This window comes from Neltuma alba, unplaced genomic scaffold (assembly GCF_004799145.2).
Source record: "Neltuma alba isolate B1F8T4 unplaced genomic scaffold, ASM479914v2 tig00012835_pilon, whole genome shotgun sequence".
NCBI lineage: Eukaryota > Viridiplantae > Streptophyta > Magnoliopsida > Fabales > Fabaceae > Neltuma > Neltuma alba.
The window spans coordinates 117558-133190 of NW_021637224.1; the positions used below are offsets into that span (position 1 = coordinate 117558).

At 40.0% G+C, this 15633-nt stretch overlaps 3 protein-coding genes across 3 annotated transcripts; 2 read left to right on the top strand and 1 right to left on the bottom strand.

The window, feature by feature from the left end:
* The first annotated feature begins 539 nt into the window (after nucleotides 1-539).
* Nucleotides 540-4205, top strand: LOC114731468 (probable glycosyltransferase STELLO2). Its single transcript, XM_028918640.1, has 3 exons — nucleotides 540-2544; nucleotides 3036-3162; nucleotides 3422-4205. The coding sequence occupies exons 1-3, from the start codon at nucleotides 851-853 to the stop codon at nucleotides 3887-3889; spliced, it is 2289 nt and encodes a 762-aa protein (XP_028774473.1). The 5' UTR covers nucleotides 540-850; the 3' UTR covers nucleotides 3890-4205.
* Nucleotides 4206-4430: 225 nt separating this feature from the next.
* Nucleotides 4431-10262, bottom strand: LOC114731464 (magnesium-chelatase subunit ChlH, chloroplastic). Its single transcript, XM_028918634.1, has 5 exons — nucleotides 8637-10262; nucleotides 8354-8436; nucleotides 5777-7579; nucleotides 5175-5651; nucleotides 4431-5082 (listed from the first exon to the last, which is right to left on the bottom strand). The coding sequence occupies exons 1-5, from the start codon at nucleotides 10042-10044 to the stop codon at nucleotides 4705-4707; spliced, it is 4149 nt and encodes a 1382-aa protein (XP_028774467.1). The 5' UTR covers nucleotides 10045-10262; the 3' UTR covers nucleotides 4431-4704.
* A 3329-nt stretch (nucleotides 10263-13591) lies between these two features.
* Nucleotides 13592-14898, top strand: LOC114731465 (DTW domain-containing protein 2). Its single transcript, XM_028918636.1, has one exon. The coding sequence runs from the start codon at nucleotides 13645-13647 to the stop codon at nucleotides 14440-14442; it is 798 nt and encodes a 265-aa protein (XP_028774469.1). The 5' UTR covers nucleotides 13592-13644; the 3' UTR covers nucleotides 14443-14898.
* The last annotated feature ends 735 nt before the right edge of the window (nucleotides 14899-15633 follow it).

Genomic DNA, 15633 nt, shown 5'->3' on the forward strand with positions numbered 1-15633 from the left:
ATATTCCCATTGCTTACTTGGCTAACATTAGACATTAGTCTCTAATTAGAATTGTCAAAAGCTTCCTTTGAGACATTTCTTGCATTCGAAGAACTCCGTTTTGGTGCTTTTCATGATGAAAAAGAACACATTCCCGTGACACTTCGATCAGATAATGTCGAATGCACTCTTTCCCAAAGACGATCCTTGAACCACACTATTAACCATAAATCCATCAATTTTCTATTTGAGCACGAACATCTTCTATTTTCTTTTTGAAATGCATTACACACAGGAATCGGAAAGTGATTAATTAAAAGGAAAATGACTTGTTAACTAATCAAAGTCAAGACAAGTGGGTACCAAAGTTTGAGCTGGCTTTGTTTAGAAGGCATCGGCAGAGAAATGGAGAGGTTAGATTGGAACTTCGGGTTAGAAGCAAGCAGAACCATGCAACCGACGATATCAGGCCCACCTGACAAATTGTATATTATTGTATATCGATCTATTATTCGATCGTATTACCTAATCAGTCCAACCCAACCATAAATATATATTTCAGAGCATCAAAAAGAAAGAGATGGCTCAGCGCGAGACAGGGTCTTCCACCCACCAAACTCCTTACAGATGCATTGAAGCCTAAGGAATCACACACACACACACACAATCATACCTGTCGGCAAGAGATGCAATTGCAGACAAAGTGAGCTTGTGCGCTTCTACACAGTGGTTTCAGTTTTGGTTCGCGCTGTCGGAGAATCAAGTGAGACTCCAGAGTGTTAATTCGGCTGAAGTTAAGCTTGGACTCACGAGAGATCTGAATCAAGCGCTGGTCTGGTGGGAGGAAGGGTGATTCGTCTCATAGGATCCAATGTTGGTCCAAGATCGGTCAGCTCCTAAATCTCCTAAGCCCCATGCGAGAACTATACCTAAGCTTCCCACAGATCGCTTCTCTGAGTCCAAAAACCTTGATTGCTCCGCATGGGTGTCCGACAATCTCTTTAAAATCACTGCAGTCTTTCTCCTAATTGTCACTGTTGCAGCATTATTTTTCCTCCGCAATGTTGGCGACACGGCTGCGCTGCTATGCTTCGAAAAAAAGGCCATAGACCTCGAAAAGATCGAATTTCCACATATTAACTGGAATTCGATTGCTCCAATCACGGATAAGACCTCCAGATACGCAAATTTTCGATCAGAGCGGTGGATCGTTGTCTCAGTGTCGAATTATCCCACAGATTCACTTCGCAATCTCGTCAAGATTAAGGGGTGGCAAGTGCTGGCAGTGGGGAACTCAAAAACGCCGTCGGATTGGAGCTTAAAAGGTGCTATCTTTTTGTCATTAGAGGAACAAGCCACTTTGGGGTTTCGGGTAGTGGATTATCTTCCTTATGATTCATACGTTAGGAAAACTGTTGGTTATCTCTTTGCCATTCAGCATGGCGCTAAAAAGATCTTCGATGCTGATAATAGGGGCGATGTAATTGATGGGGATCTTGGTAAGCATTTTGATGTAGAATTGATTGGCGAGGGTGCCAGGCAAGAGATTATATTACAGTACAGCCACGACAATCCAAATCGAACTGTTGTGAATCCATATATTCACTTTGGGCAGCGTTCGGTTTGGCCTAGAGGAATGCCATTGGAAAATGTTGGTGAAATTACGCATGAAGAATTTTACACAGAGGTCTTTGGGGGAAAACAGTTTATACAGCAGGGACTTTCAAATGGGCTTCCTGATGTTGATTCCGTGTTTTATTATACACGTAAGTCCAGCTTTGAAGCTTTTGACATTCGATTTGACGAACATGCCCTAAAAGTGGCGCTGCCACAAGGTATGATGGCGCCTGTTAATTCCTTTAATACATTGTACCATTCTTCAGCATTTTGGGCTTTGATGCTTCCAGTTTCTGTTAGCACCATGGCTTCTGATGTGATAAGAGGATACTGGGGACAGAGGCTTCTTTGGGAAGTTGGTGGTTATCTTGTATTTTATCCCCCTACACTGCATAGATATGATAGGGTTGAGGCTTATCCATTCTCACATGAGAAAGATCTTCATGTCAATGTGGGACGTCTAATCAAGTACTTGATTTCATGGAGATCAAATAAACATAGATTGTTTGAGAAGATTTTGGAGTTAAGCTACATGATGGCAGAGGAGGGCTTTTGGACAGATAAGGACGTGAAGCTTACCGCTGCTTGGTTACAGGACTTGCTCGCTGTTGGATATCAACAGCCAAGATTGATGTCATTGGAGTTGGGACGTCCAAGAGCAAATATTGGTCATGGTGATAGAAGGGAGTTTATACCACAAAAGTTGCCATCTGTTCATCTTGGGGTTGAGGAAACTGGAACGGTAAATTATGAGATTGCTAATTTAATCAAATGGAGGAAAACTTTTGGGAATGTTGTGCTTATCATGTATTGTAGTGGCCCAGTGGAGCGTACAGCTCTTGAGTGGAGGTTGCTTTATGGGCGTATATTCAGAACTGTTGTCATTTTGTCAGAAAAGAAGGATACCGATCTTGCTGTGGCAGAGAGCCATTTAGAGAAAGCGTACAAGTAAGTTCAGCTATATCTTTCTCTTGCACGCCTCACCTAGGTTATTTGATTGTTATTTAATGACTGCTCTTATGGCCTGTCTTTCTCTCCTGAATTGCATTCTCTCTCTTAAATATAGTTTGTATTTTGGAATTTGCTCTGGAAATTTAGAAGCTGGCGAAGTTCTCTAGTATAATTATTCAATGAATAATCAAGTTAAGCCACAAGAAAATTTTCTCTAATTTTAAGAGCATTGCCCATCTTAATCATTTGAAATATGCGAATATATGGTGGGCATCAAATATGTAGTTTATAAAATACTCTTATTTCATTATAGCTATAATTATATCCACTAGGGAGCTGAATACCCGTTACTACTAAAAGTTGAATTCTGACTTCTAATTTTTATGTTATGATATTGACCTTGGAAGTCTTTAAATGCGAGATATAGTACAGAATTTAGACTGCCAATCTTTCTTCATAATATTAATTTGCTTCTCTTCTGTTTCCAGGCACCTGCCAGAAGTATTTGATCAATTCAGCAGTGCTGAAGGATTTCTGTTCCTGCAAGATAATACCATTCTTAACTATTGGAACTTGCTGCAAGCTGACAAAACCAAGCTGTGGATCACTAACAAGGTATTCCGATTTGTTTGCTTTCACTCAATTTAGGAAGTCTTATTTTTGGGTGGTGATTGCCTTAAAGTCCTTCCTCTCCCAAAAAAGAAGAAAAGAAGAAGAAATCATAAGAAAAAAGGCCTATGTCACTTGAACTTCGCTTCTGTGAGAAATGCTTATCTAATTATCCTAATGACTTTAGTTGATGTTTTTCCTACTGTTAGCTGATCTTTAGAAACCCCAGCTCTATCTCTCCTTTGACGTATTCATTGGCGTTCAGGTATCGAAGTCTTGGACTACAGTTACAATCAATGACAACTCAGATTGGTTTTCAAAACAAGCAGGCATGGTCCAGAAGGTTGTCAGCACACTGCCAGTTCACTTTCAAGTCAATTACAAAGAAACTCTAACAAGCGAGAAGAACCTCCTAATATGTAGCTCTGAGGTATTCTATATTCCTCAGCGCTTTGTGGGTGACTTTGTTGAGCTTGTTAATCTAGTGGACGATCTGGAGATTCATCAGAAGGTTGCAATTCCTATGTTCTTTATATCCTTAGACTCTCCCCAGAATTTTGACTCTGTTCTCAACACTATGACCTACAAGAGTAAGCCCCCAGCCAACTCCTCCACTCTTTATTCTGCTAATGTACCTGCTGTTCATCCATGGAATGTGTCAAGCGAGCAAGATTTTATAAAGCTTATCAGAATAATGGCAGAAGGGGATCCCCTATTAATGGAGTTAGTTTGATTGTAGGAATATTATAAGACGAGAGACAGCACGCAAAGAAACACATTACACTCAGTTAATTGTTACGAATGACAGTCTTTTTGTTTTTCCTTACGAAATATTCTAGAAAGGGATTATTTTCCCTATTTTCTTTCCAGTTTTCCCTTCATTGTAGATCTGCCTTGTATAATTCATTTCTTTTGGTTGTTTGTTCCAGAGAGGGAAATGTATTAAATTCTTTGCCCCCTTATTTTGTGAAAATCTGAAATATGAGAATTCATTTGTATCCAATGCCGTTACTCAAGCTCTCAATTGAAAGCTTCTCTTCTTGCAGTAATGCTCGTTTCGATGTTCTGAATTTTTCTGTTTTCACTTTTTGGGCTTAGCTGCTAACTGCAGAATAACACTAATCTGACACTGCGATTACTCTCCTACTGCCCAGCAGCTTCATGCAATCTTTACAACCGAATACTGACGTGTTTGGGGATTAAACATTTATGACTCAATTATTTTACGCTCTCTTCCCGTGTGTACTCTAAGGAAGGGTTCATCAAACGAAAAATTTGAGCAACCGTGCAATGGGTTATGATTAACCTCGAATCACAAGCTTGTGTTTGCGAAGGGATATAGTTTTCAACTACACATAGATTGATCCCTGCAAATAAATTACAACAGGGAAAGAGGCAAGAAAAACAGAATGATACAAAAAGATATCCTAGATAATGAACAGCAAGGTGGAGCCAGGTTCCAAATACAGATGGTTGAGATGAATCAGCAATTTCAAATTTCTTCGCTGTTGTATATTCTCCTCAAACTCCCAATATCAATGGTGAAATTCAACGGTCAATTCCTTCGATTTTGTCTTCCACTTCTGAATACAATTGCCTGAGCCTCTCAATATTCTGTTCAGAGGTTTCCCAATAGCCACGTCCATTGGCTTCCAAGAACGTCTGAACCAACTTCCTAAAGGAGTTAGGATTTTTGTTCATGAGCTTGTTCAGCATTTCCTCGTCTTGAATGAACGTAGTGTTGGCTTCTTCATAGACCCAATTGTCAACTTGGCCTGAAGTTGCACTCCACCCTACAGTGTTAGTGAGTCTCTTCTCAATTTCTCGGACACCCTCATAGCCACTAGACAACATTCCTTCATACCACTTGGGGTTCAGCAGTTTGGTTCGTGCATCAAGTCTCACAGTCTCAGAAAGTGTGCGGACCTGAAAGCAATATTTTCACAAGGTTAGAGCAAAATCAATATTGCTGGAGAAGAATTTTAGCTTAGAAACAGGAGACTGATATAAATTTTCACCTGCGCATTGGCTGTGGTTGTATCAGCAACGTACGCACTTGGTTTCTTCCCATCTTTCCTTAGACCTTGAACCAGATTAGTAGGGTCAGAATCAAAGTAGTGACTCACGTCGGTGAGCGAAATTTCAGATGAATCAAGGTTTTGGAATGTGGCATCAGCTGTGCTCAGAGCCATCTCAAAGACCTTTCTTTTTTCAGTCATGCCCGACCCAGGAGCATCACAGTCAAAAGCAAAAGATTTGCGGCTAAGGTACATATCTTGAAGCTGCTTCTCATCATTCCACGAAGAGTTCTCCACGGCCAGGTTTATATTTGAGGAGTACGATCCTGAGGCATTGGAGAAGACCCTTGTTGCCGCTTCTCGAACTTCAATTCCAAGGGCTTGAGCTTGTTCTAATGCGTGCTTCCTCACGTAGTTTTGCTCTGCCGGCTCATCTAATTCAGCAACCATTTTCACAGCTCTATCCAGGAGATTCATCTGCAAATGAAATAATTAGAACACGAGCAAAGCAAATGGAGCTAGATAGAAAGAGCTAACGCTAACAAGACTACTAAATTGGTCCTAAGCCTTCATATCCAGAGAAACAGCAAGAAGATTGATACCTGATTGATGAAAAGATCTCTGAACACTCCAGAGCAATTAACAACAACATCAATCCTTGGCCTTCCAAGCTCTTCAAGACCAACTGGTTCCACACGGTTGACCCGTCCAAATGTATCAGCCACTGGTCTCACACCGATCATCCACAAGACCTGAGCCAATGATTCACCGTAAGTCTTGATATTATCCGTTCCCCACAATACAAGGGCAACTGTCTCAGGATACTTTCCCCCATTATCAGCCTTTTGCCTCTCAATCAACCTATCTACCACTATTTTGGCACTTTGCATAGCTGCTGTTGTAGGAATAGCTTGTGGGTCCAGGGCATGAATATTCTTTCCTGTTGGTAAAACTTTGGGGTTCCTAATAGGGTCACCACCGGGACCAGGCTCCACATATTTACCCTCAAAGGCCTGTTTTAAACTTCCTAATTCATTGTCAGCCACAACCAACTTCAAACATTCTCCCAAGAAAGCAAACAATACTCTTAGCTTTTCCCTATCTGCTCGGTAAAATTTGGTGTTTGACAGGTACTGAATCCATGGCTCATTTATTCCGAATCCAAGAATTGAACTAAGCTTATCAGCTACATCAACAACTTGACCCTTGTCATTAGTAGTTCGCTCCACAAAGGCTGTAATAGATCCACGTGATGCTTCAGTTATTTGTCGAAGAAGCTCCACATCCTTCAATATTCCTTTGTCATTCCCTCTGTAGACATCCTCAATATCTCTCCCTACAGTCTCAGCTAGTATTGCCGGGAGTGAAGCAATACCATCTTCAGGACGATCAAGTGCAGCAATGTTCACCAGTGTAGCAACTGCTTCCAAGGCTGAGGGAGGTTCACCAATGACATGAAGCCCACAAGGCAATAAGCGGGACTCAATCTCCATGATCTTGGAATACACCTTACCAACCACAAGATCTCGCTCTTTTGCTGGAATCTCCTCACCCTCCTCCGGAAGTTCCACATCCTTGTCAAGATTGCATTGTCTAGCTGTGCTGATAATTGAACTCACAATTTGTGGTCCCCGGCCAGTGTCCTTGAGGGACTGGTAGGAAGAGATGAGCTCACTCAACTGCTTAAGACCTTTGTAAAGTCCAGCATTTTCTGCTGGAGGAGTCAGATAGCTGATAGTGTTTGCATAGCTCCTTCGCTTGGCTATGGTGGCTTCAGAAGGGTTGTTTGCAGCATAATAGTAGACATTGGGGATATTTCCAATCAGACTGTCAGGGTAACATACATCACTCATCCCCACTTGTTTTCCAGGCATAAATTCAAGTGAACCGTGTGTTCCAAAATGAAGAACAGCATCTGCTTTGAAAATTTTTTCAACAAAAGAGTAATAAGCTGCGAACCCATGATGTGGGCTGGCAGATTTAGAGAAAAGCAGCCGCATAGGATCACCTTCATAGCCGAACGTGGGCTGAACCCCTATGAAGACATTACCATAATGTTTTCCATACACCAATAGATTCTCTCCATCTGCATTCAAATTCCCAGGAGGTTTTCCCCAATTCTCTTCTAATGCTGAGGCATAGGGAGTCAACTTTTGGTATTCACGAACATTCATTTTGTAAGCAACGTTCAGACTTGGGCTGCTGAATTGTGCCTCTTTGTCATGTATGACATCTTCAATTAAAGCATCAGAAGTTTCTGGAAGGCCATCGACATTGTAACCATCTGCTTTTAGCTCTTTTAGAACAGAGAAGATGGAGGAGAAAACATTAAGGTAGGCAGCAGTTCCTACATTTCCTTTGTCTGGAGGGAAACTGAAAACAGTGATGGCTAATTTCTTCTCTGCCTGCATGAATGCATAAATGGGCCATGAGAATCTCAACAATCAAAGTCAAACTTCATTAAGCAAATAAAGGAGAAAGATTCTTCAAATTAAATGGCAATAACGAAATGCATAACAGCAATATCGTTGTGGCAATGTAAACTGTTGGGAAAACCCTGCTGTCGTTCCTGCAATTCTAGTGGAAAAAGATGCAAGACTTCCATTTATGCCTTGTCTGGGAAAAACAAAAAGGAGAAAAAGAACATGGATTCATGAAAAATAGGGAGGCATCGTTCTCAATTATGGTTTATGCCTTGCGAATTTCCCTTCCCTCGTCTTCTATTTCAGAAACAAGGGTTTAGATTAGAAACATGTGGCCGGTTAAATAATGCTACCAAACTAAGAAATATCTCTGACTCTCTTCAGCTCTCTAAACTAAATTCATTACCATCCCCTGGACATTAATAGTCTAATTAAGAAAATAAAATAAGACTTCAAAACAGATCATGCAATATAGATCCTATCTGCAGAGCTTCCTATTAGATATAGCTAGCAAGTCACGGCTGGGTGGTGTAAACACCAAAAAAGGGGGAATCCTTTATCAGATACTGTCTTCCAGGACATGGGGAAAAAGGTTCACAGTAACAGCTTTCATCTCTATCAGTTTATTTCAATATTAAATTTCCTTCCAAATAGGACAGACTTTATAAAGTATATATGGGAACAAAAAGGTATTCAGTTAGATCAGTACATACTTGAACTGGATAAGTGACTTAAGACTCAGAAACCAGCACATACCTTTGATTTTCTTTTCAATTCAGCCCATCTGATTGCTCTAGTGCAGAGCTGCTCCACCCTCTTGTGAAGAGCATGAGATTTTCCTTAAAACACATTAAGAAACCCAGGTGAGGATTTTCTCAAACAAAAGTGGAATTAAGAAAAACCAAGAAAGTGAAATTCTGGATACAGAAAAAATGTACAACCAAAAATTTCCAACCAAGACTCATAATCTACCAATCCCGAAAAGCGAGATCGTCTCTGTTTTACTCAAAGATAAATATAAGAAGGGAGGTGTTGTTACCTGTTCTAGGATCTCGACCGGCAAATACAATGGGCTCCATGCCTCCATCTAGCTCAGGCAGAGCAACTTGCAGAGCGACCTGAATTGGGTGCAAACCCAATGTACTGTTGAGCCACTCCTCTGTGGTCTGAAACACTAGGGGCAATGCGACAATGTACGGGACATCAAGCCTCCTCAAAGCCTCGACTGCTCTTGGATGATCCTGCCTTGCAGGGCCTCCAACAAGAGCAAAGCCGGTAAGTGATACAACAGAATTCACAAATGGTTTCTTGTTGATCGGATTGATCAAATATTTCTCCACCGGCCCTGAAAAATCAAGGCCACCAGCAAAAATTGGAATAACTTTAGCACCTCTTGCTTCGAGTTCCATAATCACAGCCACATAGTGGCCTTCGTCCCCAGTTACGATGTGACTCCTCTGCAGAATCAAACCAATCACCGGTGCATTTGGGCTCTTGAGCTTCTCGTTTGCATCCTTTCTAGTTGCATACCAATTCAAATACTCCTTCACATCACCGTACATACAAGGAGCCAAAGGGTGCCATATTCCACTATCCAAGTACAGAACTGGCTCGGAATAGTCGATCTTTGTCCCCTTCAATGCCGGAACATAAGACCCAGATATCATCTTCAAGAAATTCTGCAGATTGTCAGGCGATCCACCAAGCCAAAACTGCAGACTCAGTATGTAAAGCCTTGCATCCTGAGCTTTATCACTTGGAAGATACTTCAAGACCTTGGGCAAAGTCCTTACGAGCTTCAACATACTATCAGCGAACCCAGCTGATTGCTGCTTCTTTTTCTTGAAAAGCTGGAAAAACGGACTTTTGGATTGCCCAAGCTGCGACATGCTGAAAGAACCCAACTTATTCAGCCTCATTACTTCAGGCATTGATGGGAAAACCAAAACAGCGTCCAGTCTGTCTCTTTCTTTCTCCACCGCAGCCTTAACTTTGAGAGCAAGCTCCTCGACAAAAATCAAAGACCCAATAAAAATATTAGCGTCTTCGAGATCCTTACAGAATGATTTGTACGTCGATTCATCGCGAAGCTCCTCGACCAAGTAACCTACAACTTCAAATGACGCATGTTGTTTTCCACCGTTGAGAGCTCGCACAGCAGCGGATAGAGATGATTGGTACTGAGCTTCGAGGACAACATATACAATTTTAACCTTTGGAAGGTTCATGTCTTTCTCTGGGACTATCCTACGAACTTCTGGGGATGTTTGGGTGAATAGGCCATTGCCAATTGCGGCACATTTCAGTCTCATGGGGGACTTTGAATTGACAAAATTGGCTCTTTTGGGAAGAAAAGAATGGAGAAAGAAATGCTTTTGGGCAAGAGAAGAAAGCTTGTCAGCCTTAGAGCTGGGTAAAGTAGAAGGGGAAGATACCAGAGAAGCCATTGATGATAAGCTCTGTACAATCACACACAGAAGGAATGCTGTTTCTCCAAATTAAACGAGTGCAAAAGGCAGAGGAAAGTGAAAGAATGAGGAATCAAAGCAGAGGAATGAATTTGCACACTTACTTTCTTTTTCTCTCTCTAAAGTTATGCTTGGAACTCAGTTCCAGTGCATCCTCTTCCTTCCTCTGTTCTCTTTCAAAAGGATGGAAGGTTATGGGTTTTATTAGGTTTGTGTGGAGGGCAATGAAAGAAGAGCTCCAGAATTGAACTGTTGGTTTTCATGGTTAGTGGTGAGAGCTAGAACCACGTGGCAAGTCGGGTAGGCATTGGAATTAATGAATGACTGAGGTTTTGATGCCAGTGTCATGGGGTGTGTAGGAGAGAGAAACCGAGAGATGTGTTTCGTAATATTTCTATCTGCTGAGCTTTTGAGATGGAGTTCCCTGAATTCTGATTGGTCCGAGAGGATTTCCCAGCGAGGGGATTAAGGAGGAGTAAGAAGGGGTGAAGATGTGGATGATGAGAGAGAAAGTGGGAGATTTTTTGTTGCATTGCAGGCGTGGCGAGGCCTTTTCCGAAGGCATAAAGATTCTTACTTTTTGAGTTTGTGTCTCATATTGAAAAAGAGTTCCGATATTTCTGTACGAGAGACCTAATGGGCCCAGGCGTACTGTCGAGTCCTACGCTTCCCTTTAACTTACCACAAGTTCTTCCGTTGTTCTTTTGTTCTTGTCAGCATATCAAGCCGGCGCGGTTATCTCGTGAATTTACCAGTGGTTTTAACTTGAATCCAGTAACATATGTACTAATTGTCCAGTCTATAAGATACATAATCGGACTACGTTAATGGAAAAAAAAAATTGAATGATGTGTTTCTACCAAAAAAAAAAATTGAATGATGTGCAAGGTTAGCCCCCTCAATTGCGAATGGTTTACAATAATTAAGAGACATCCCCGCGTATTAGAATGGAAAGGAAGCGTTCAAGTTAGTTAGTTAAACAGGGGAAGAGATTTTGCTTTTCTTTTCTTTTCTTTTTTTTGGTGAAAGAAGAGATTTTTCTTTAGTTGGGGTGGAATAAGCTAAACCCCACTTAATAATGTTGAACAAGAGATGAAGTCTTAATAAATGTAACTCGATTTGGGAAATCAATTGTGGTGCAAGGATGCTATCGACCACGTTCGATATTTTCCCGCGTCTCCGAGTGTGTTTGGATGAAACCAAACCGTAGTTTGGAGAATAGATTCTGGAAAGAATAAATTTTATGAAAAAGTGATTTTGAGAAGTGAGAGTGTTTGGATAGTTGTTATCAGAAGCACTTTTTATATATACAAATTACTAAAAAAAAGACATAAGTTAATATGATAATTACAGAAAAAATATATTTTATGATATATTTTAATTTGAAGGAATAAAATTGTTAATAATATATTTTTATTAACATAATTAATAATACATAAGATAATATAATTAATTAATAATTAATATGTATATATATTTATAAAATATAAGATTAAATATGTTTATAAAAAATATGTTTATAAAAAAAATAACAAGATACATATCCTATAGGGTCTCACACTCTCCCTTTTTTCTCCAAAAGCAAAAAAATTTTGCTTTTTCCAAAACCATGGTTTTGGTTTTTGAGTGGATGTTTGGGTGATTTATTCCCCAAACCATGGTTTGGAGTGTCACCCAAACACAGCCTCCATCACAGGTTCTTCTTTAGCAGTACGACATGCAAGCTTGTAGTTATTGTGAAGTAAATGAGAACGCAGTTTTTCCTAACTTGAGCTTCTTCTTTTTTTTCTCCTTATTAACTACTTGCTTCTTTGCAAAGAATAAAAAATCGAACTGAACACTAAACCGATTGAAGCAGTGGTTTAAGAGTTAGTTAGTCTGACCAAGATCAACTCGGAGTCCAACTCGTCATATTAAAATAATATAATTTAATTAAAAATAACGAAATATAATAATATTAATAGTTGCTAATAACAAAATATCAGAAAATATGATAATAGTAATAACAAAGTATAACAATATTGAGAATTTTGATCTTTATAATTTATCATTAACTAAAATTAATAATCATTTATATCAAAATTATTATTAAAATTCATTTAAATATATAAGGACTAAGATATTAAGAGTTGAATGAAAAAAATTAGGACTAACAACAATCTCATCATCCAAACCGGTTTATTACTGGTTCACACCAGTCTCTATTGGTTTAATCGGTTTGATACCAGTTCAACTCCCTCCTAGTTTAATATCCAAACCAAACCGGACAACTGATCGGTTTACTGGTTTACCGGTTAAATTAGCTGTTTCGGTCCCATTTTTTATTCTTTGCTTCTTTGCTAGCCTTTGTTCATCTTCCTCGGGCATGAGAACAAATTTGCCGTCATCATTCATGATACGCTAAAATTTACAGTGCCATACAGTGATCTCATGTCAAAAAGCATATTTTCACATGCAGTTATATTTTAAAGGTTATAATTAATAATGGTTGATGTGTGAGAAGTCCAGTGAATTGCACTCAGCTTGCTTGCCAGACTTTAAAGTTGAATAACGTAATGGCCCCATGAGGAAATCAAAAAGCCGGAAGCTAAAATAACAGAGACTGGTGTGTCAAAAATCTCTCAAACTTTTTGGACCTGATAAAAAAAAATCTCTCAAACTCAAAGAAAGCGAAATACGCCAGAGGTAAGGCACTGTTTGGATAAATGAAGATGAATTTTTAAGTTTCACATGAAATAGGTATAAAACTATTGAAATTAAAATCCTTATAATTTTAAAAATACACGCCGTATGATCACGTATGAACGGAGAATGCGACTCACCAGGAGCCATTATATTGTGGTGTGTCTATAACCTCAATGGTTTGGGTCAAGAATAAATGATTGAGCATTACTGTGGAAGGACCCAGAAAGATTGTGTTCATAAATTTGGAGTGGGGAAAGCATTGAACAGTTTGAATGGATTGGATTGGGCTGGAGATCGAATCCTGCCCTCCCCTCCCCTCGAAAATAAGAAATTTTGAAACACTCGTTCAATTTGACTAAATTAATAAAATTAACATACATTTGAAATAATTATATTTTCTCTTTAAAATCAAGAGTGGCCTTTTTAGCTGAAAAGCAAAGGAGAATTGAAAACCCAACATATTTTCTCACTTTGTTTGTCTTTTTTCTTTTTAACTTAGAATATTTCTTCTTAAATTATAGGAAAAATGGTATAAAAAAACCATTAAAATATAAAAATTACAAATAAAGACCCATTATAATAATAGGATAAGTTTTGACAATAATTTTTATAAACCAGTCCTTGTGTGTAATTTTGCTATTTCTAAGGCTTTTTATTTGCCATTTTTCCTAAATTATATCAGTACTGCAAAATAGTTTTGTTACACGATTAAAATTAATATGGAAAAGAAAAAGAAAGTCTGGAAGCAGAGTTATTGTTAATTAATTATAAATGTTGTCCCAAAAAAAACGTTTATAGGGCTTGGTTAAAAATGTTAGGGCTAAGAAAATGGAACGGCCCGTGGGGACGGCAGAAGGACTGAAGGAGCCCCAAGCTGAGAGAGGAGCATCGGTGATGCTCATGGACTTCGATTCGGATGAACCCACACTCGACCTTCCAACTACGACCGCCGCCTGTATGCCCGGACCACCGTCACCGTCACATCGCCGTTTCATCTGTTCCCACTGCTCGCGCCCCGGTCCGGTGTGCCTCTGCCACGTCCTTCCATCGCACCCCATCCACACTACGACCCGGGTAGTGATCCTTCACCATCCCCACGAGGCACAGCACAAGCTCTCCACCACTCCAATTCTCACCAAGGCACTACTCAACGCCACCGCCATCTTTGGCCGACGCCTCCACCCTGGCCTTTCCGCACTACTCGATCAGTATCCCAAGGCTTTGTATCTCTTTCCACCGACTCATTCCTCGCCGGCCGTCAATATCAATCACCTCAAGACATTGGATTGGTTCCGAAATAACGGAGAAGATTTGGTTTTGATCGTTTTTGATGGAACGTGGAAGCACGCGAGGGAGATGGTGAAGGCCAGCGAGGAGTTTCTTTCCAAATTTGCTACTAGGGTTTGTTTGGAGATCGATGAAACAGTGAGCGGTGGAAGTATATATGACTCCGAATTGATCTTGAGGAAGGAACCCTTTGCCGGGTGCGTGAGTACTATGGAGGCTGTGGCTAGAGCTTTGAGAGTGATTGAGCCAAATGGGTCAGAGATTGAGAGCAAATTAATTGAGATTCTGAGGGAAATGGTGAAGCTTCAGGCTAGTTATTTGAAGCCGATGAAGCCAAGGCCAAAACTGATGAATAAGGTCAAGGAAAGGGAGAAGCAGATGGAAAAGAATGAGAGTTCTGTATAATCGATTACTTGAAGAGGACTGTGACATACTGACCTCTTTTTGGCGGATACTCACTTGGTACTGCCCCTATTACTTAGTAATCGCATTTAAAGATTCAAGATGCCTTTAATCTTTTTATGAAGCCGGCGATTGTCTAGGCTTGTCCTTTAGGTTGTATCTTCTTTCTGACCAGAGTCATGAGTATACCTACTATTCTTGAGAGGTTGCAGAGGATCCGAACCCGCTTCATAGCATATGATTGTGCACAGTTTTGAAAATTTGTTCTGTGGACCTGTCTGGTGAATGCATGGCACAATGCATGCTGCTTTAGAAATGGCATAAATATAGCTGAATGCTGAGACAAGTACCTCAGTTAGTTCTGTAAAATTGGACTGCACTGCAGCATATTCCTATTTATGACTCTATATACTTTGGTAAGTATGGTGGAGATCTCCATCCCCTACAATTTGGTAGTCATGTCTTAGATTTTTGGATGGTTTCATGAGTTCTAACTGCCGTTTCCATTGGGCTGGCCACGCATGAAAACTAGGACAGAAAGATATTAGAAGAAGTTGGGAATTTTTTTTCCCCATATCGAATTTGTGACCCTTTAACTTGAATGGGTGAAGATTTGCTCATCTCATGATTCGTTTTTCCTGATGTGATTCTAGTACCGCAGTTCCTGACTTCCTATACAAGCATATGATTAAAAAAAGTTTCAGAGCAGCAATTGAGATCAAATTCATTAGTATCATGGGATGTGACATTTATAAACTACTTGAAACAATTGCATTGCATCACTTGGGTTAGATCTTGGATGGCTGGTGGAGAACGCGTAGTTTATTTCAGGAGGTTAAAATTTAAAAAAAAAAAAAAAAGAAACTCCCTAAACAAGATCCCTATGAATAGACTGATACCATTTATGAAAGCTGGAACAGGTGATTTGCATCCGCCATTATTGCCGCCTTGCCAACTTGTAAAATCAGCCTCTAGCAAAATTCCTACCTCGCACAAAAATATGAGCAGAACCTTTTGAGAAGCCATAATATACGCATTGGGGCCACCAAAGGAGAACCTTAGCCTCTGGGTTCGGATACATTCTCCGGCCTCCATGATCACAGTTGGTATAATGGCATCCCATGGTTACGCTACGCAATTTCCCAAAGCCGCTCATTCCAAAAGCTTGATCTATCTGCTTCAGAGGTTTATTTC

Bases quoted from the DNA above. Each gene is read 5' to 3' on its own strand.
- LOC114731465 (XM_028918636.1), top strand. From the start codon at position 13,645: ATGCTCATGGACTTCGATTCGGATGAACCCACACTCGACCTTCCAACT.
- LOC114731464 (XM_028918634.1), bottom strand. From the start codon at position 10,044: ATGGCTTCTCTGGTATCTTCCCCTTCTACTTTACCCAGCTCTAAGGCT. The intron at 5,652-5,776 runs GTATCAATCTTC...TTTCATTTGCAG, and splicing joins GAGATCTTTTCATCAATCAG to ATGAATCTCCTGGATAGAGC. The intron at 5,083-5,174 runs GTGAAAATTTAT...TATTGCTTTCAG, and splicing joins CAACCACAGCCAATGCGCAG to GTCCGCACACTTTCTGAGAC.
- LOC114731468 (XM_028918640.1), top strand. From the start codon at position 851: ATGTTGGTCCAAGATCGGTCAGCTCCTAAATCTCCTAAGCCCCATGCG. The intron at 2,545-3,035 runs GTAAGTTCAGCT...TTCTGTTTCCAG, and splicing joins CATTTAGAGAAAGCGTACAA to GCACCTGCCAGAAGTATTTG. The intron at 3,163-3,421 runs GTATTCCGATTT...ATTGGCGTTCAG, and splicing joins AGCTGTGGATCACTAACAAG to GTATCGAAGTCTTGGACTAC.